A 21,749-nucleotide genomic window follows, 5' to 3' on the forward strand; every position below is an offset into this window, starting at 1 on the left:
ACTCTCATTCTTAAACTCACTGCCTTCTTTTGTCCATCTCTGTCCAATTCTAGACCCATGCTGACTTGACGCCGTATCTCTTTTCCTTCTCCTAACTCATGTTTAACTTCTGCTATTCAGCTCCTATCTACCTCTCCTGAAGGAGACATTCATTTCTAAACTACAAATGCAGTGAAACTGAGTTTTCAGAAAGAAGATATATCCTGCCAGTTGCAGTGGCTCATGCCTGTAATCCTAGCACTTTGGGAGGCTGAGGGAGGCAGATGACTTGAGGCCAGGAGCTCAAGACCAGCATGGCCAACATGGTGAAACCCTATCTCTAATAAAAATACAAAAATCAGCCAGGCATGGTGGTGCATGCCTGTAATTCCAGCTACTCAGGAGGCTAAGGCATAAGAATCGCTTGAACCTGGTAGGTGGAGGTTGCAGTGAACCAAGATCACGCCACTAGACTCCAGTCTGGGCGACAGAGTGAGATTCCATTTCAAAAAGAAAAAAGCAAAAAAAGAAAAGATAAAAGAAGATAAATATATCCTTTAAAACACTACCATTTTTAAGAGTGTACTAAAGTTTAGTCAATGTCTGGGAGAGATAAGAGTAGCAGTGTACTGTCTGACCTGGAGGCTATGTAGATTCTAAACATATAAGAAAAGTATTTGCGGTAGGTCCCAAGTGGTAAAACGCATCAGTGAACAAACAACGCAACCATTCCAAAGTGACCAAAGAAAAAATGACATTGTTACAGAGGATGAACTAACTACCTGCTTTGCTTCTTCACTTCCTGGCCACCTTACAACCAGGAAAAGCAGTTGAAGTTCTAATTTATTAATTTTTAAATAAATATACAAGAAAACAGCAGATGTGGTAATAGAATCAATGATAAAAAACAGTCATACCCTCTCCTCCAGTCTAGCCAGCTGTTCTTTGTAGAATGCATCCTGCTTCTTTAGCACTCGGTCTTTCTCTTCCAGCTGCCTAGCCTAAAAAAAGAAATGAGGAATATACTATATCAAGAAAAAGCAGCAACAGCAAAGCAAAAGTCAAGAATAAATTGCATTAGAAATAAGAATACAAATCTGAAGATTTTTGCAATCTATTAGGTCTCTGCCATAGAAAAACATTAAGATGATGATTGCTGTATTTAAATGTAAAGAAGAAGTCCGCATTGTATTTTTTTTTCCACTGTAACAGCTGTGTCCTATTTTGTCCAAATATATTTGGAAACGTCAGAATACAGCACATAACAGACTCTTATTTAACTTCCCTATCAAAGAGTAATTTCAAGGATTAATATTTTGTACAACGAAACTTTAATTTTATCCTGGGCATAAGATACATGGCTCTTTTTTGAACAAAAAAGTAATGCCTAAATAACATTTTGTACATAAATCTTGTGTTTAAGAACAGTTAATTACCTGCAAATAAATACATACATTGTTCTATTTCCCTTTATGTAAAGAATTAATTGTTATGGAAGAGTGGAAACAAAAACTACCATAATTGTTTATTTCAATAATTCAAAATAATCATAATAAATAACCATATTTAAAAGTAATTTTAAAAGCTTTAGTTATTGTACTTTCAATTTACAAGATTTTTTAAAATAAAATCAAAACAAGTATAATATTTTTGGTTCTTTAAAAAATGATGAAGATGGCTACTTACGGATATTTTTCAAGATTTGTAAAAAAAAATGCATTTCTTAAACTAATGTTGGTATCTTGAATATTATGTTTAATTGGCCTTTATCTCTGAGGGATGAGACTTTCCTATATCACTCTGAGTGAGATTTTGTTTTCAACATATTTTTTGCTCAGTGAATGCTGCATATATGCCTGACTACAACTTATAAGAAAGTGTGTGTGTGTATATATATGTGTATATATGTATATATGTGTGTATATATACATATATATACACACACACTATATATAGATATATATATTTTTGTGTGTATCTTTTAATAAACAAAGTATATATATTACTTTTAATATGTAAAGTGTATACATTTTTTTAATTGTATGCATCCAGCCATCCATTAACAAGTATATATTTAGGCATTCCCATCCTTGTGCTATTTCACCAAAATTCTTTTGCTAAATGATCAAGTATTGTCTGTTTCAGATGTCAAGGTGCCTGTCTACTCAACTATCTGCTTAGTTTAGGTGAACTACTTGCACATTTATAGGTTATTGTTTTGCTACTTACTTTGTCTTCAATATCCTGCAGCATGTTAAAAATAAAATAAACAGTTATTTAACAACGTAAGTACTGTTTTTTCCTAATTTCACACACACACAAAATCTGATGGATAATATTTAAAATGCAAGCCAAAGAAGGTAATGGAGAAAAAATAAAAAGGAAATGCTTAACTTGAGACACATTTTAACGTCACTATGCTGTTACAGTTTGAATAGAAGATTTCAATGAAAAGTACATGCTGCTTGGAAGCATATGAATAAATAAAAACAAATACAATGTTAAGATTAGATTAAAGTACATTCATATACAAGTATATAATCTATGGCTCCCTGGTACAACATAGTAAAAATTTTATTAGACTGTTGAGAATATGAAACAAAAAGTAAATGAATTTCAAATTTAATATACATGACTACATAATCTAAAGAGAAAAGACCTCTCTAAATTCAACATAAAAACCCAAAATATAAATAAAGAAAATGAAAAAGAATAGACTCATAAGAAACTCCATAAAACAAAAGCATTATAAAATCAAAAGAAGAAGCAAGTAACAAAAACAGGAAAAGAAATCCCAACATGTAACTGGGAGAGTTAATGTTATTAACATATAGAGCACTGAAAAAAGAAGCCTCATCCCCCACTCCTCTCCCCACCAAAAAACAACAAAAGAAATATACACAAATAATATAAACTAGAAATCAACACACGAAAAATACAAATAATAAACACATGAAAAAAACCCAACCCCACATCAAATCAGATAATACCAATTAAGGTAATATGGTGTCATTATTCATCTACCAATTAACAAAAATGTAAAATAAAAATACTCAATATTGGCAAGGATATAAGAAAATAGGCTCTCCTATACACTGCTGATCAGAATATAAATTGGTATACCCATTTTATAAATCAACTGGATAAAATTAACAAGTCTTTAAAATGTACGTATGTACCAGATCTAAAAACTCTACTTATGGTACTTAAGTACTATATGCAAAGAAATTCATTATAGGGTTGTTTAAACTTCATTACAAGGTTGTTTAGAATTGCAGAGAAATAAAAACAAACCAATCCAATGGCTAAATGAAATATGTACTCAAAGTATACCACTTAAAAAAGAAAAAAGAAAAAAGCTATATAAACTAAAAGGCAGTATAACCTCTTTTTTTGTAGGGAAGATGAAGAGAAAAAACAAAAATAAAAAAACAAAAACAAACAAAAAAACCAGAAGGATATTTTACAAAATGTCAACAGAGGTTACAGCAGACTGGTAGACTTATGGGCGGTATCTATTTTCTTATTTTTGCTGCTTTATATGTTCAGAATTAAAAAGAAACATACTTTATAGTCAAGGGGCAAAAGGAAGAAATTTTTTAAGGTGAGCAAATGAATATGTTTCTTGATTGTGGTGGTGGTTATATAATTACATGCACTTGTCAAAACTCATAGAACTGTATATCAGAAAGAATGAATTTAACTACATAAATTTTAAAAATGAATATAAATTAAGTATACTAAAATTTATAATAATAACTATAAATGTGTGAATGTGTGTATAAGTCATTATTATCATTAATCTTCTTATGTGGCCAATTTCACTTCCAGGCATTCAATCCTAGCAAATATTAAAATATAAGAGTATTTACACCTAAGAAAATGCAACCAGCATTATTTAAAGCAACAACTAAGAGTGAACAATAGATGTTTGGGTAAATAAGATATAATCTGACAATAGGATATTGATTATAAAGATTTTGATCCAGCCATATAATCAAACAGTAAGAGTCCTTGAAAGCTGATATCGTAACAGAAAATTAATTTTTTAAAACTCAAAATATTAAGTGAGAAAAAAACACGTCATAAAATAGCATGTGCCCTAAGCTCCTAATCTTGCATGAGAAATGGGGGAGGGAGGAGCAGAAGGGAGGGACAGAGAAGGTTGAGTACTTGTTTATATGGACATGGAAAAAAGTGTAAAGTATGGTAAGATGTTATAGTAGTTATGATATATGTAGTGGGATATATTATTTGGACTGTTTCTTATTTCCTATAATGAACAGTTAGTACTTCTGTGATCAGAAAAAATCTTTTAAACATCAATATTCCATATGTTTACACTTGACTATGAGACGGAAATGTAGCACTGAGGGCATCTAAAAGAGTGAACTATTAAATAATTATATTAACAATTCAAAAAATTTAACAACTTGAACAGTTATAGATAGCATGGAAATTGTATTACCTACTAAATCCTGAATGTATCAGCACCTGGTTTTCTCCCCCATTCAATGTATGGCATTATCTACCCTGGCTATTAAAACACTCATACTAGGTAATGTTCCCTTTGTTCACATAGTGAGATTTTTTTAAATGCAAAAAAACATAATGGATATTCCATTATCATTATTTAGAAAACACTAAGAGAATTCAACACTTGAGCCTGCTGAGGACACCGCATCAATCAACAAATTTAATTTTGAAGAGCTGATTACAACCTAAATAAGGGATGTACAGATATATGCTCACTCACTTTTCTAAGATATGATCCTTGAAAAAGTTTAAAATAACATGTCCAAAGCTCAGATGTGTACACTAAAGACCAAAGAGGGCAATATTTCCTAAGACCCAACACCACCAAGTTATAGGCCAGCAGCACACATCTTTCCCTGGATTGCAAACAGAATCAATAGTTTGAGATCCACTGGGAAGAATAACAAAGTAAGAAACATGGCCACAACACTTTAATAGCACATTGCTTTGAAACAGTTAATATGATGCTAGGAGGAAAAGTCACACGATATGAATCCTGAAACTTAAATAAGCCTAGAATACATTGACTAAGCTAATAGCTGCTGAGGATGGAGAGTCACATTCAACTTTAAAAAAGTAGTAAACCTACTGCAAGGAAATGAAACTCCGTAGAGCTCTCTAACAGAGAATCACTGTAAATGAACAAATAAAAACAAAGAGGACTACAACATTATTTATTGATACAGAACCATATCTTGGGAAAAAATAATATAAAACATTTTTCCCCATCTACTATTTGCTATTCCTAGAAGAAATATGTATTGAATAGTTTTCAGATCTTGCCAGATTCGGGATAACGTAACTGGGCTGGAAAATGTGACACAATGTACTTAAGTGGATCATTATGGAAAACTAGAATATCCTATAATTCAAGAGAAACAAAGAAAATATGGAAATCAAGTTTAAGCAACCCAACACGAACATTTTGATGTCTTAACTTGGTGTTGATAGCTAGATTAAAAGTGAAGTACATATGTTTACTTCCTTAAAGACTTGTCTCTTTTCAGAATAGACTTGAAGGGGCTTTACAACAAAGGGTATAATAAAGTTTATACAAGAGAAAACTGGGATTATGAATATAACATACTGTGCTGATAGAAACTTTACCTTCCCATGAATAGTCCAGGCTAAATCTTCATAGCACACACTTTTCAGCATTACTACGCCCTTTTAGCCCTGGTTGCTCCTGGGGACTCAGGTGTGGCACCAACTGCATGGCATTGGGAACTCGGTGACAACACAATCACTTAGCACAGATAATGTACTGTTACTTTGTATATCAAGCACAAGGCATTTTAAGGCAAGGTTCTGTGCTATGGGCAAAGCTTGTATATTTTAAATGACAAAGTTCCTTGAAATGTCAGTATTCAATTTTTAATAGCTCAGGGTAAAAAACAAAGCAGGTACCTACTCAACTTTCCATGAGATAAGACTATGAAGCCAGAGATTACTAGGATTTAGAAAAGGCAACAACTCTCTTAACAATATAAACAGGACATCCCTGTAACCATATATCCTTTCATTCTAAATCTTTTAACAATCTGAAGCATACATATAAAGAACTGAGAAAGACTAATCTTTCACTATAATATGGATAACCTATGGTAGGCAAAATCTGTTTTACAACTCACATAGGCAGATGAGCAAATAAGAGTAGGAAAAAGAGCTTTATTTCTTGTCAAAACTACATATGAGATGCAATATATACGAACCTAATAAAATTATATGCTGACATAAAACAGAAAAAGAACTGAAATATCAAAGGAGGCCGAACCATAAACTTGTAAGGTAATATTGCATTTAGAAGCTGTAAAACATGATCACTGTGAATATCAATTAGCTGTTAACAGAATAATTAAAGTAGCCATGTATTCAATTAATTGAATTCTAGGCTTTTGTTAGGAGAAATTACATAGGGTTCACTGAGTCTTTACCAAGTGGCATTAATACACAAAGTATTATACTTCCAGCACTGTTTTCCAAACCATATCAGAGGGTGACCTTCAGTAGGGTAACTCACCTAGGTGAACTTAAATGATGTCCAACCTATTATCATACTTTTCAATGACTATTTGGAGGCATAAACATCAGCTATAAGCAGATCCCAGCTGGAAATGTTAAACTGCACTGATGTCCACTAACGCTATAACACCTAATATAAGGTGAACATAGACCAGAGAGATGAAATACAAAAGCCCATTCTTCCAATAGACTTCCTAATCTGAAGTCTGGAACTCAAACCCAAGCACCCAGGATTAGATCAAGGCAGCTGGTTTTGGTGCTTGTTTTGTCTTCCCCTTCTCAGAGTTTCAAGAGCCCTGATCGACATTTTAAGTTTTTTCATACTAATAACATACTGAAAACAGCCAACTGATCATGTCCTTTGCCACCTTGGGGTATGATATGGTTTGGCTCTGTGTCTGCACCCAAATCTTATCTTGAACTGTAATCCCCATAATCCCCACATGTTGAGGGATGGACCAGATGGGAGGTGAATGGATAATGGGGGAGGTTCCCCCTGCTATTCTTGTGATAGTGAGTGGGTGCTCACAAGATCTGATGGTTTTATAAGCATTTGACGGTTCCTCCTTCACATGCTCTTTCACTCTCTGGCTTGCCGTGTGAAGAAGGTTCCTGCTTTCCCTTTGCCTTCCACCATGATTGTAAGTTTCCTGAGGCCTTCCCAGGAAGCGTAACTGTGAGTTAATTAAATCTCTTTCCTTTATAAATTAACTACTCTTGGGTAGTATCTTTATAGCAGTGTGAAAATGAAATAATACAGTTAACTGGTACCAAGGTAGTGGGGCACTGCTATAAAGATACAGAAAACGTGGAAGCAAGTTTGGAACTGGGTAATGGACAGACGTTGGGACAATTTGGAGATCTCAGAAGACGAAAGGAAGATATGGGAAAGTTTGGAACTTCTGAGAGACTTGTTGAACGGTTTTGACCAAAATGCTGATAGTGATATGGACAATGAAGTCCAGGCTGAGGTGGTCTCAAGATAGATATGAGGAACTTACTGGGAACTGGAGCAAAGGTGACACTTGCTATGCTTTAGCAAAGACACTGGTGGCATTTTGCCCCTACCCTAGAGAACTGTGAAACTTTGAACTTGAGAGAGATGATGTGAAATTGGAACTTATGTTTAAAAGGGAAGCAGGGCATAAAAGTTTGGAAAATTGGCAGCCTGACCATGTGGTAGAAAAGAAAAACCTATTTTTCTGGGGAGAAATTCAAGCCAGCTGCAAAGATTTGTAAGATTAACAAGGAGCTGAATGTTAATCACCAAGACAATGGGGAAAATGTCTCCAGGGCATGTCAGAGGCCTTCACAGAAGCCCCTCCCATCGTAGGTCCAGAGGCCTAGGAAGGAAAAACGGTTGCCTGGACCAGACCCAGGGCACTGCTGCTGTGTGCAGCCTCAGGACTTGGTGCCCTGAGTCCCAGCAGCTCCAGCTCTAGCCGTGGCTAAAAGAGGCCAAGGTATAGCTCAGGCCATTGCTTCAGAGGGTGCAAGCCCCAAGCCTTAGCAGCTTTCATGTGATGTTGGGCCTGTAGGTGCACAGAAGTCAAGAACTGAGGTTTGGGAACCTCCACCTAGATTTCAGAGGATGTATGGAAAAGCCTGGATATCCAGGCAGAAGTCTGCTGCAGGGGCAAAACCCTCATGAAGAACCTCTGCTAGGGCAATGCAGAAGGGAAATGCGGGGTTGGAGCCCCCACGCAGAGTCCCTACTGGGGCACTGCCTAGTGGACCTGTGAGAAGAGGGCCACTGTCCTCTAGACCCCAGAATGGTAGATCCACTGACAGCTTGCACAGTGCACCTGGAAACGTCACAGGCACTCAATGCCAGCCCATGAGAGCAGCATGGGGGCAGTACCCTGCAAAAACACAGGGGCGAAGCTATCTAAGGCCATGGGAGCCCACCTCTTGCATGAGGGTGAACTAGACATGAGACATGGAGTCAAAGGAGATTATTTTAGAGCTTTAAGACTTCATGACTGCCCTGCTGGATTTCAGACTTGCGTGGGGCCTGTAGCCTCCTTATTTTGGCCAATTTCTCCTATTTGGAATGAGAGCGCTTACCCAATGCCAGTACCCCCACTTTATCTTGGAAGTAACTTACTTACTTTTGATTTTACAGGCTCCTACATAGAAGGGACTTTCCTTGTCTCAAATGAGACTTTGGATTTGGACTTTTGGGTTAATGCTGGAATGAGTTAAGACTCTGGGGGACTGTGAGGAAGTCCTGATTAATTTTGAAATGTAAAAAGAATCTTATATTTGGCAGGGGCCAGGGTGGAATGACATGGTTTGGCTCTGTGTCCCTACCCAAATTTCATCTCAAACTGTAATCTCCATAATCTCCACATGTCAAGGGACAGACCTGGTGGGAAGTGGTTGGATCATGGGGGGCAGTTTCCCACGAGCAGTTCCAGTGATCAAGAGCAAGCTCTCATGAGATCTGATGGTTCTGTAAGTGTCTGAAGGTTTCTCTTTCACAGGCTCTTTCTCCTGCCACCTTGTAAAAAAGGTGCCTGCTTCCCCTTTGCCTTCTGCTATGATTGTAAGGTTCCTGAGGCCTCCTCAGCCATGTGAAATTGTGAGTCAATTAAACCTCTTTCCTTTATAAACTACCCAGTCTCGGGTATTTCTTTATAGCAGTGTGAAAATGGACTAATGCAAAAGTATATCTGCTATTCTCTTAAATAAGAATGCAGAGCCAAAAATGAATGATTTTTGAAATTAAAAAGTAAAGCCAACATTGAATAAAGAGAGGAGGTTGTTGGAGTACACAAATTTTGAATAGAAAGTGATCTGGTGGTGTTTTGCTTTAAATTATCCCAGAAGTTCTCTCATAACTTTTATGTATATCATAGTGCTTAACAAAAGAAGCAAAATGCAGTGCTGGATGAAATTACAACCAATTTTATAAACTTTCTTCTATAGCTTGAGAGAGAGGGAACAATTGTAAACTATACATTTACTCCTCCAGTTTTCTAGTTTTATTTCATAATTTGGAAGTTATTAGCACTATGACACAGTAAGAAACTCAGTGAGGAGACAGAAGACTTGGGTGCCCATGTCAACTCTTCGGAATCACCACATCACCATGCACTGACTCAGCCCTGCACCCATGTTCCAAACCACTCTTGGATATTACTTCCAGAGTCTTTGCCAAGTCATACCCTAGCTGCTTCTCCTACTTTTGCAGCTAATAAAACCTTTCAATATGTTTCCTATGGCACTTGTTTTTGCTTTTACCTTGTATGATACATGCTTACTTACCCACTACTCCTCTCCTTAACTGTAAACTCTCTGAGACAAGAGAAGGGCTTTCCTCCTCTCTGTCTGTATCTTTGGCTCAAGCTAGATCTGTACTTTCCACAAGGAAACACTCAGTACACAGTAGCTGAATCAAATGAACTGCACTGAGGGCAAGAGTTTGTACGAAGTAAGTAGGTACAGCTTCTGGGAAGGAAATCTGTCCTAATGTCTACGATTTAGTTCAAACTACCACATGATATACAGTGTGATTTTATGTGTACATTATTATGTATGTACATTATTATGTAAGCTCTGAATTAGGTGCTGCCAGCATGTTACTCAGGAATGCACAATCCAGGAGCAATCAGCAAGTATTCTTATTAGAAGCTCGAAAAGTAGGAGGCTACTAGAAGGGCTTCAGTCATCCATGTCTTAATCAACAGTGATGTTTTGCTAATTAGCAAAATGACTGCTGGAAATGGGATTTTATTGGTGAAAATGGTCCATTAACCAGGATGATAAATGTTAGATATGAGTTCTTATCAGTAAAATGAGAGCTCTCACAAAGATATCAGAATTAGCTGCCATATTATAAAGACACTCCTACATATGCTGCATGAACAGGTTAAAGAAATCCAATGAGGCCTCTAGCTTTTACTGTAGGAGTGGTACCTCAGAATTGATCCCTAAAAAGCTCTGTATCCAGCCATGTGTTTAAGACAAAGATTCTCATCCTTGGCACTATCAACAATTTGGACCAGATAATTCTTTGTTATGGAGACAGGTCTTACATACTGTAGAATGTTTAGCAGTACTCGTGGCCTCTAATCCGTACAGCCCAGCAGCACTACCCCCTACTCTGAGTTGTGACAAGCAAAATGTCTCCAGACATTGCGAAATGTTGCCTAGGAGGCAAAATCGCCTTCTGTGGAAAACCACAGGTTTAAGAGGTGATATGGTTTGGCTGTGTCCCCACCTAAATCTCATCTTGAATTGTAGCTCCCCTAATTCCCACGTGTCATGCAGGGGACCCAGTGGGAAGTAACTGAATAATGGGGGAAGGTTTTTCCTGTGCTGTCCTCATGACAGTGAATAAGTCTCATGAGATATGATTGTTTTATAAAGGGGAATTCCTCTGCACAAGCTCTCTTTGCCTGCCACTATGTAAGAAGTGACATTGCTCTTCCTTTGCCTTCCGCCATGATTGTGAGGTCTCCCCAGCTATGTGGAACTGTGAGTTCATTAAACCTCTTTTTCTTCATAAATTACCCAGTCTCAGGTATGTCTTTATTAGCAGTATAAGAACAGACTACTACAAGAGGATTGTTGGTTGTTTGAGATCAAATACAAAAAGCCTCATCTGTCTCAGGTGAAACTTTCTTGCAAAGAAAATACTTAAAAGAACAGAAAACTGCAACTTCATTGAGTTTTACAAAACGGGTCATATGAATCATTTTGTACTGGATTTCTAATAAAGTTTTGTTTAACAAATGTCTGTACATATTGTAGATTGGGGTTGGGTCTGCTTGTGTTATCTATCATCTGGTGGTTGGGTTGAATTGCAAAGGCATAAGGTACAAAAGCAATGAGAGTGGCTCAAATCTTTGTAATGTAATGAAATCATTTCCCAGTGAGAAAATATATAAAATATGTACAAAAGCTCGTTCTTTTCTACAACTTCTGGTAAAACTAGAATCAAAGCTTCTATCACATATAAGACTTTGAATCCATTTAACTTATGTTCAGATCAGGCAAGGCTGAGATTCCATTGACACGAACTGGTTCTGGTTGTTTAACATTTGTTCTGCTTGGGCAGTGACTATGCCATACCTGTTGTTAAATATTTTATATATAATTCCTGAGAACAAGGCATATTGTGATTCCATTATAACTTACAAGTTTCATGTTACAAAGTAACATGACATTTCAACATGAAAGGTGCTGAAACATATCACTGCATCAGTTCAGTGGCATATGCTCTGTGCTATCCGCCCAACATCCATTTAAAACAAGAACACTCGTCACAATCCCCAACCCATAAGAAACATTAAATAAATGCTGAATCAAAACTCAAATGAACGGCTAGGGTTTCAGAATTCTAACACAAGCAGTCTTATCTTCTCTAATGACAATGGCTTCAGCTACTACATGCTTATGAAAGACACAAGTGAATATAAACAGCTAACAAGCCTAAAAGACCATGGTGAATCAAATTCAGCAACTGAATATAAAACACAGCTCCAAAAAGCTACATTCTATAAAACAAATTAAGGACTGTATGTCACAGTATCACTAGCAAACTTAAAAACTTCAAAGCTAAGAATTAGCACTGAAAGAGGAAAAAGTGGTGAAAGAGGCCATATTCTATAAAACTGTGTGATTATATGGACTTAGAGCAGGACTTAGAGTAAAAACCCCTTAGGAAGGGGTTTTTACTATTAAAAGCAGCTGCAGCACAGATTGGCGTTATCGACTACTGAATGCTACCATCACTGGTAAAAGCAGGGTGGTCTCAACTCTAAACCACAGCTGTTGTGAGTACAGAGTGGGAAGAAATACTAAGCATTTTGAGTTACATAACTTAAGGTGCAATTATACTCAAATATCTCTATCTTCTTATTCCATATTGTGGGGCATAAAACTTCCATTTCCAGGCACTTACATATAATCTTGTTTTACCATGGAGATTAAAAATCTCAGAAGCACTCTGACATAGAGACGCCAGTTAAACTGCACTATCTGCACCAAGGTATTTGGAGTCAGTGAACTGACAAGTAAATTGGACAACAACATGGAGACAATTACCGCACAACTTCTGAATTCCTTTTCTTTGTACTAACTTGTATTTGTTCAATTTAAATTTAGACTTAATGTTCACACTATTGGGACCAATTGGCCACTCAACCTCTTTTCTTGCAATCTGTTTCACATTCAGAGCTGAAGAAAACATCCAGAGATCACTCAGTTCATTTTCTAGGAAGTAAGCGAGGCTCCAAGCTCTTTGTCCGCTAAGGGAATTCTTGAAGGTCAGAAAGAGAATTGCTTCTGGGACTCCTGCCTCTTGACAGCAGTGTGCTTCCCATTGCTCTGACTTTATTTCTTCTCATGCTGGCTTGAAGTTAAGAGAAGAAAATGTAAAAAATGACTAATCAAACATTTGTAGCAATTTTCAGCCCTATTCAACATAAAGATTTGTTTTTAAAGATTTTCTGCAACCGTTATTGCACACTACACTAAAAATAACTTCAAATCCGCCTGTATACTATGTCGGTTCAGGTCTTCTGGGATGCAGATGCTAATGTGTCCGGAATTGGTGGGTTCTTGGTCTCACTGACTTCAAGAATGAAGCCGCGGACCCTCGCAGTGAGTGTTACAGTTCTTAAAGGCAACGTGTCCGGAGTTTGTTCCTTCTGATGTTCAGATGTGTTCGGAGTTTCTTCCTTCTGGCGGGTTCGTGGTCTCGCTGGCTCAGGAGTGAAGCTGCAGACCTTCGCGGTGAGTGTTACAGCTCTTAAGGCGGAGTGTCTGGAGTTGTTTGTTCCTCCCGGTGGGCTCGTGGTCTCACTGGCTTCAGGAGTGAAGCTGCAGACCTTTGCGGTGAGTGTTACAGATCATAAAGGCAGTGTGGACCCAAAGAGTGAGCAGTAGCAAGATTTATTGCAGAGAGCCAAAGAACAAAGCTTCCACAGTGTGGAAGGGACCCGAGCGGGTTGCCACTGCTGGCTGGGGCAGCCTGCTTTTATATTCTCTTTTCTGGCCCCACCCACATCCTGCTGATTGGTAGAGCCGAGTGGTCTGTTTTGACAGGGCGCTGATTGGTGCGTTTACAATCCCTGAGCTAGACACAAAGATTCTCCACGTCCCCATCAGATTAGCTAGATACAGAGTGTGGACACAAAGGTTCTCCAAGGCCCCACCAGAGTAGCTAGATACAGAGTGTCGATTGGTGCATTCACAAACCCTGAGCCAGACACAAAGGTTCTCCACATCCCCACCAGACTCAGGAGCCCAGCTGGCTTCACCCAGTGGATCCCGCACCCGGGCTGCAGGTGGAGTTGCCTGCCAGTCCCGCGCCGTGCGCCCGCACTCCTCAGCCCTTGGGTGGTCGATGGGACTGGGCGCCGTGGAGCAGGGGGTGGCGCTCGTCGAGGAGGCTCAGGCCGCACAGGAGCCCACAGAGGGGGTGGGAGGCTCACGCATGGCGGGCTGCAGGTCCCGAGCCTTGCCCCACGGGAAGGCAGCTAAGGCCCGGCGAGAAATCGAGCGCAGCGCCGGTGGGCTGGCACTGCTGGGGGACCCAGTACACCCTCCGCAGCCGCTGGCCCAGGTGCTAAGCCCCTCATTGCCCGGGGCCGGCAGGGCCGGCCGGCTGCTCCGAGTGCAGCGCCCGCCAAGCCCACGCCCACCCGGAACTCCAGCTGGCCCGCAAGAGCCGCACACAGCCCCGGTTCCCGCTCACGCCTCCCCCTCCACACCTCCCTGCAAGCTGAGGGAGCGGGCTCTGGCCTTGGCCAGCCCAGAAAGGGGCTCCCACAGTGCAGCGGTGGGCTGAAGGGCTCCTCAAGTGCCACCAAACTGGGAGCCCAGGCAGAGGAGGCGCCGAGAGCGAACGAGGGCTGTGAGGACTGCCAGCATGCTGTCACCTCTCACTAAGATATAAAGTACAAGAGACTGATTATGGGGACATGTGTGGGAAGGGTGGAGGAGAGAAGGAGCAGAAGAAAGCAGGAGAGCCTCAGACTGTGCTGCAGGTCTGACACCAGCAACAGGAGGGAAGGAAGGAAGATCATACGCAGCTCTGGGAAAATCTTAGCCAGGCTGATGGGGAGCCCCAGAGCGCATGGTGGATCCCAAAGGTGCAGCAGCTCGATGCTGTCAGCTAACTGCACCACACCCTTTGAGGCAGGTTCTCTTAAACATAGAGCTAAAGGGCACGCTCCTATAGCCGCCACATAATCAGATTTGTTAATTAACACAAAACAAAATGATGACAGCAAACATCAACTTCCACTTCAAACAGAATGTAAACCAGCAGAGAATGAGGTTTACATGTGTTTGTATGTATCAGTTCCCTTTAGAATTGCTTCACTTATGCAGGCCAGGCTGAGTAAATCCAATTGAACTTACGGAATACTATTTGATCCATAAGTTCTATCAAGCAGAAAAAGCAACAAAATAGGCATCAGACAATTAAAGCTTCCATTCCATCTTGGCAGCTAACTCATGGTCTATAGCAGATCACCTCACCTTTCTGGATCTGTCTCTTATCTGTACAATTCAGAGGATAGGCTAAATAATATCTAAGACCCCTCTAACACCCACATTTCCTGCGTTACATTTACCACAACATTTCTTCTATTATTCATTTGGAATCTACTAAGCAGCTAGGCCAGAGGAAATTCAATAAATGTGTATGTTCTTCTGCCAAACTGCTAGGATGCTAGGGGCACACATTAAACAACATTTGGAAATAACCGTGTGTATGTGACACCTGGATGCCAGGGGCAGACACTGTGTGGCAGCAGCGTTCCTTCTCTGCTTGACTTGGCACCAGCAGTGGGTTTGCAACTACTAGAACAGAGCCTAAGCCTTAGCAATATTCACTGGGCTGCCTCCTGAACCTCATACCACCTGGCAAACTCAAATAGGTAAGATTGGGGCTGCAAGGGGCCACTTTTCTAAAATAACCTCAACTCATTGCTGCTAACCAAATCACACTCATTCTTATCTTCTATATAAAAATGAGAAAGGCCAGAAAATAATCAGGCATGTTCATCCTGTTTATGTTTCTTTACAGAAGCTGGTACAATTACATCACACAGACATTTAACTTATGCAAACTCAACTGCCCAAGGTGATGGAGGGAGAGAGATAATTTCAGTAGTACCCAGGGCTCCACTTACTCCACAAGAAAGCCTGAGACCAGAGGCATACATCAGCTCTCCTCTCGATCTGTCTCATCTCCCACATGCCCTCACAGAGTGAGCATCTTTTCCCAGTGAATGGAACTCTAGTGGTTGAACTTATACAAGATTCATTCACAAACCTTTAAATGAAAGCCAGCACTTTCATCTAGTGCTCAACTAAAGAAAACTACTGACCCAGAATGGAAAAAAAAACTAGCAGTGCTGGACTCAAAAGAATAATTTTGAACAAAAGAAATGTTTACCTTACATGCTGATTTTAAAACTAAATCCTTAAGATGCAACTCTACTATATTCTAAGAAAAATAGAATTTGGAGGCTAGGCATGGTGGCCTGTAAACCCAGCACTTTGGAAGGCCGAGTCGGGTGGATCACCTGAGGTCAGGAGTTCAAGACCGGCCTGACCAATATGGTGAAACCCTGTCTCTACTAAAAAAACAAAAATTAGCTGGGTGTGGTGGTGGGCACCTGTGGTCCCAGCTACTCAGGAGGCTGAGGCAGGAGAATTGCTTGAACCGGGGAGGCGGACGTTGCAGTGAGCCGAGATAGCACCACTGAACTCCAGCCTGGGCGACAGAGCAAGCCTCCCTCTCAAAAAACAAAAAACAGAGAGAGAAAAAAAGAAAAATAGAATTTGGAAAATCACTTAAGGGATAAAAATTACTTTCTAAAGAAATCTTCCACAATGGGTCACCGGTAATGAAAGTACAACAGAACACTCAGCCCTTTACAACATCCCAGTTTTCCCCAAACCCGTAGTGAGGGAATTTTTGAAAACCTTCAGCCTCTGTACAAAGCCTCCGGCTTATCTAACCAAGGAAAATAAGTTAAGAGATAAGATCTTGGGAATAACAAATGATAACCTGAGGCCTAAACAGGGTAAGAAGGGAAAGAAGTCTTAGAAGGGAGCAACGGAAAGAAGAGAATGCGCTCAAAGCACGAGTCATCTGAATAGAAAGCAACAGCGCACACAAGATAGGATGGAAATCAGCCACCTCAGTGCTGGGATGGAGGTGACTGAAGAGAGACATGCCATCATCTGCCCATTAAAGAAGCCACCCTGAGGCAAAGGCAAAGGCCACAGGAGGGAGGCAGGGGGTCCTCTTGTCTGACTCGGTCCTCAGGCCTGGCTGGTTTAGACTTAGCTTTGTTCTTCTCTGATAGCCAGTGATGATCAGATTTGTTCATGTGTCTGTTTGGCTACATAAATGTCTTCTTTTGAGAAGTGTCTGTTCATATCCTTCGCCTACTTGTTGATGGGGTTGTTTGTTTTTTTCTTGTAAATTTGTTTGAGTTCATTGTAGATTCTGGATATTAGCCCTTTGTCAGATAAGTAGATTGCAAAAATTTTCTCCCATTCTGTAGGTTGCCTGTTCACTCTGATGACAGTTTCTTTTGCTGTGCAGAAGCTCTTTAGTTTAATTAGATCCGATTTGTCAATTTTGGCTTTTGTTGCCATTGCTTTTGGTGTTTTAGTCATGAAGTCCTTGCCCATGCCTATTCCTGAATGGTATTGCCTAGGTTTTCTTCTAGGGTTTTTTCTTCTAGGATTTTTATGGTTTTAGGTCTAACATTTAAGTCTTTAATCCATCTTGAATTAATTTTTGTATAAGGTGTAAGGAAGGGATCCAGTTTCAGCTTTCTACATATGGCTAGCCAGTTTTCCCAGCACCATTTGTTAAATAGGGAATCCTTTCCCCATTTCTTGTCAAAACCACAATGAGATACCATCTCATTTAGAATGGCAATCATTAAAAAGTCAGGAAACAACAGGTGCTGGAGAGGATGGGGAGAAACAGGAACACTTTTACACTGTCGGTGGGACTGTAAACTAGTTCAACCACTGTGGAAGACAGTGTGGCGATTCCTCAGGGATCTAGAACTAGAAATACCATTTGACCCAGCCATCCCATTACTGGGTATATACCCAAAGGATTATAAGTCATGCTGCTATAAAGACACACGCATACGTGTTTATTGCAGCACTACTCACAATAGCAAAGACTTGGAACCAACCCAAATGTCCATCAATGATAGACTGGATTAAGAAAATGTGGCACATATACACCATGGAATACTACACAGCCATAAAAAATGATGAGTTCATGTCCTTTGCTGGGACATGGATGAAGCTGGAAACCATCATTCTCAGCAAACTATCGCAAGGACAGAAAACCAAACACCACATGTTCTCACTCATAGGTGGGAACTGAACAATGAGAACACTTGGACACAGGAAGGGGAACATCACACACCCGGGCCTGTTGTGAGGTAGGGGGAGTGGGGAGGGATAGCATTAGGAGAAATACCTAATGTAAATGACCAGTTAATGGGTGCAGCACACCAACATGGCACATGTATACATATGTAACAAACCTACACGTTGTGCACATGTACCCTAGAACTTAAAGTATAATAAATAAAAATAAAAAATAATAAAAAAAGACTTAGCTTGTTCACATCACTATTTGTGAACAATACTCTGGTACGGGAAGACCAAAACGAGGCAGAGAGCTCTGCAATCCCAAATTCTAGAAACTCCTGTCATACCAGAGTTTTGCTGTCAAGGTACTCAGGAATAGACATGATCACCATTGTCAACTTACAATTTTTAACATCCTTTGTCACCTTGAAAGACCTGTAACTATATAATCACACTAGAAAGCCTCACTGCACAGCAATGTGAAGCAAGTACAATTGTCTCTCAGTATCTGCAAGGGATTGGTTCCACAACTCCCCAAGACCCAAATCCACAAACGCTCAAGTCCCTGATATAAAATGGCATAGTATTTGCATATAAACTATGTACCTCCTCCCATACATGTTAAAGCATCTCTAGATTACTTATAATACCTAATACAATGTAAATGCTATGTAAGTAATTATTATCCTGTATTTATTTTTTATTTGTATTCTTTTTAGTTGTTATATTGGGGTTTTTTCCTGAATATTTTCAATCCTTGGTTGGTTGAATCTGCAGAGGCAGAAGCCGTGGACACAAAGGGCCAACTGTAGTACGGTTTCTACACAACCTTTTTATTTTTTTATCTTACAGTTAAGGAAACAAGTTGCAGAAAAGTGATCTGCCTGAAATCCACAAGCTGGAAGAGCTGTCTCATGAACACAGAATTTCTGACTCTTCCCAGGAGAGCTCACCAGGCAGATCCATCTCTAGGTTTGAACCCAACAACAACAACAACAACAAAAACAACCTCATAATTCTGGTTTGGTCTTGCCTTCTGGGGAAGTCAGAATATTCTTAACTACCTGGCATGGGTATCCGGCCTGCTTATGGCTATAGTTATTGTTTTAATTACATATTGCCTTTCTGACTTAAAACTCATCTTACTGTGGGTAGGATTTTCATTAAGGCATCATTTGATCAGATGCTAGAAAGCTCTTCGCAAGTATTCGAACTGAGGAACTAACTGATCAGATTCCAGACCAGAGGAAAGAGATTCCCACCCTTAAGCCTTTTAAACTGCATGTGAGTATATTACATGTAAAATCATCTTAATGACAAACATGAGTGACGTCTGATGCCATATTTCTCAGCTATCAAAAATACCTGAACAAAGGACAGGCATGGTGGCTCATGCCTGTAATGCCAGCATTTTGGGAGGCTGAGGTGGGGGGATCATTTGAGGTCAGGAGTTCAAGACCAGCCCGGGCAACATGAGACCTCATCTCTACAAAAGATTAAAAAAAAAAATCAGCTGGGCATGGTGGCATGCGCCTGTAGTCCCAGTGACTCAGGAGGCTGAGGCGGGAGGATCATTTGAGCCCAGGAGGTCAAGGCTGCAGTGAGCTATGATCATGCCACTGTACTCCAAGCCTGGATGACACAGCAAGACTTTGTGTCTAGAAAAAAAAAAAACCCACAACTTTTTTTTACATATTTAAGGCAGAGGCAGGAATATACCTTAGAAACCAAGGCCCTTAGAAGTTAAAGACACTTTTAGGATCACAAAGCTAACTAGTCATGAGTTAAGAATAGAATACAGATTATTCTGACTCACAGTTTAAAGTTAGCATACTAAGCAATATCTCAATATTCTTAAAAACCTACCTGCAAATGACACATGAAAAAATGCTCATCATCATTAGTCATCAGAGAAATGCAAATCAAAGCCACAATGAGATACCATCTCACACCAGTTAGAATGGCAATCATTAAAAAGTCAGGAAACAACAGATGCTGGAGAGGATGTGGAGAAATAGGAACACTTTTACACTGTTGGTGGGACTGTAAACTAGTTCAACCACTGTGGAAGGCAGTGTGGCGATTCCTCAGGGATCTAGAACTAGAAATACCATTTGACCCAGCCATCCCATTACTGGGTATATACCCAAAGGATTATAAATCATCCTACTATAAAGACACATGCACACGTATGTTTATTGCAGCACTATTCACAATAGCAAAAATTTGGAACCAACCCAAATGTCCATCAATGATAGACTGGATTAAGAAAATGTGGCACATATACACCATGGAATACTATGCAGCCATAAGAAAGGACGAGTTCATGTCCTATGCCAGGACATGGATGAAGCTGGAAACCATCATTCTCAGCAAACTATCTATCACAAGGACAGAAAACCAAACACTGCATGTTCTCATTCATAGGTGGGAACTGAACAATGAGAACACTTTGACGCAAGGCGGGGAACAAAATCACACACGGGGGCCTGTCGTGGGGTGGGGGGCAGCGGGAGGGATAGCATTAGGATAAATACCTAATGTAAACGACGAGTTAATGGGTGCAGCAAACCAACATGGCACATGTATACCTATGTAACAAACCTGCACGTTGTGCACATGTACCCTAGAACTTAAAGTATAATAATACTAATTTTAAAAAGCCATAAAAAGGAATGAGATCATGTCCTTTGCAGGGACATGGATAGAGCCGGATGTCGTTAACCTCAGCAAACTAACACAGAAACAGAAACTGAAATACCCCATGTTCTCACTTATAAGTGGGAGCTGAACAATGAGAACACATGGACACATGGGGGGAAACAACACACACTGGGGCCTGCTGGGGGGCTGTCGGGAGGGAGAGCATCAGGAATACTAGCTAATGGATGCTGGGCTTAACACCTAGGTGATGGGATGACCTGTGCACATGTTTACCTACGTAACAAACCTGCACATCCTGCACATGTACCCTGGAAATTAAAATAAAAGTTGAGGGGAAAAAAATGCCTAATTAAAGAAAAAAAAAACTTACCTGTAAATAAGAATCCAAAAATAGAAATCCTTAATATGTTATTCCAAACATAACATCACCAACCACCCCACTCCTGCCACCACATACACAGAGACGTATTTAAAAAGCATGTATTAACCGTCCATTTGGATGGGCTGATCATCTGCAGAGCTTCTAAGATGCAATTCCTTTCCAGAGGCATTTACTAATCGAGATGAGTACTGTACTGCAGAGTGGACAAAAGGATATTGCCAGAAATCAAAATAGCTGCATGAAAATATATTCACGGAAAGTAACAGACAAATATATTAAGCATAAATAACCAAGACACGTAACTCAATTAGTATGGTAAGAGAAATATTTTGCTGAAGTGCTGGCTTGATCCTTTAGACATTTAAAATACTATGCAAAGAGAGTGGATGTTAACTGCACTGGCCACAAAAATTATAACTATGTGAGATAAAGCATTTGGTAATTAGCTGGATTTAAAAATTCCACAATGTATGATATATACTTCAAAACATCACATTGTACATGATAAATACATACAATGTTATCTATCAATTTAAGAAAATTTTTAATTAAAAAATTTACAATATTAGCCAGCTATCGATTTATTTTAAATGTTAAATATTTTGTGATCCTTGCCATTTGTCACTTTGCACAAAATATTCTAGGCTACAGTAAAGAATTAGTGCTTTTTCTAACCGAACAAAAAAGCCTGTTTGCTTTGAAAACTGCACACCACCTGCTATTAATCTGAAACTGAAAACAAGCAGTGTAATGACAGTTAGCAAGTTAACACCCCCTCCACCTCTTTCCT

General features: G+C 39.6%; 1 protein-coding gene across 2 annotated transcripts in view; it reads right to left on the minus strand.

Annotated features, from left to right (window-relative positions):
• The window catches only part of CHCHD3 (coiled-coil-helix-coiled-coil-helix domain containing 3), a 298,477-nt gene that overhangs the window by 99,249 nt on the left and 177,479 nt on the right, over positions 1 to 21,749 (minus strand). Inside the window, exons 5-6 of one of the 2 annotated variants that reach the window (XM_003813459.6) lie at positions 2,209 to 2,223; positions 897 to 980 (exon numbers count right to left, since the gene is read on the minus strand). In XM_003813459.6, coding sequence (XP_003813507.1) covers positions 897 to 980; positions 2,209 to 2,223 — 99 coding nt within the window. The remainder of the gene's footprint in view (positions 1 to 896; positions 981 to 2,208; positions 2,224 to 21,749) is intronic. The other variant, XM_003813458.6, reaches the window with a different exon arrangement.

This window comes from Pan paniscus, chromosome 6 (assembly GCF_029289425.2).
Source record: "Pan paniscus chromosome 6, NHGRI_mPanPan1-v2.0_pri, whole genome shotgun sequence".
Lineage (NCBI taxonomy): Eukaryota > Metazoa > Chordata > Mammalia > Primates > Hominidae > Pan > Pan paniscus.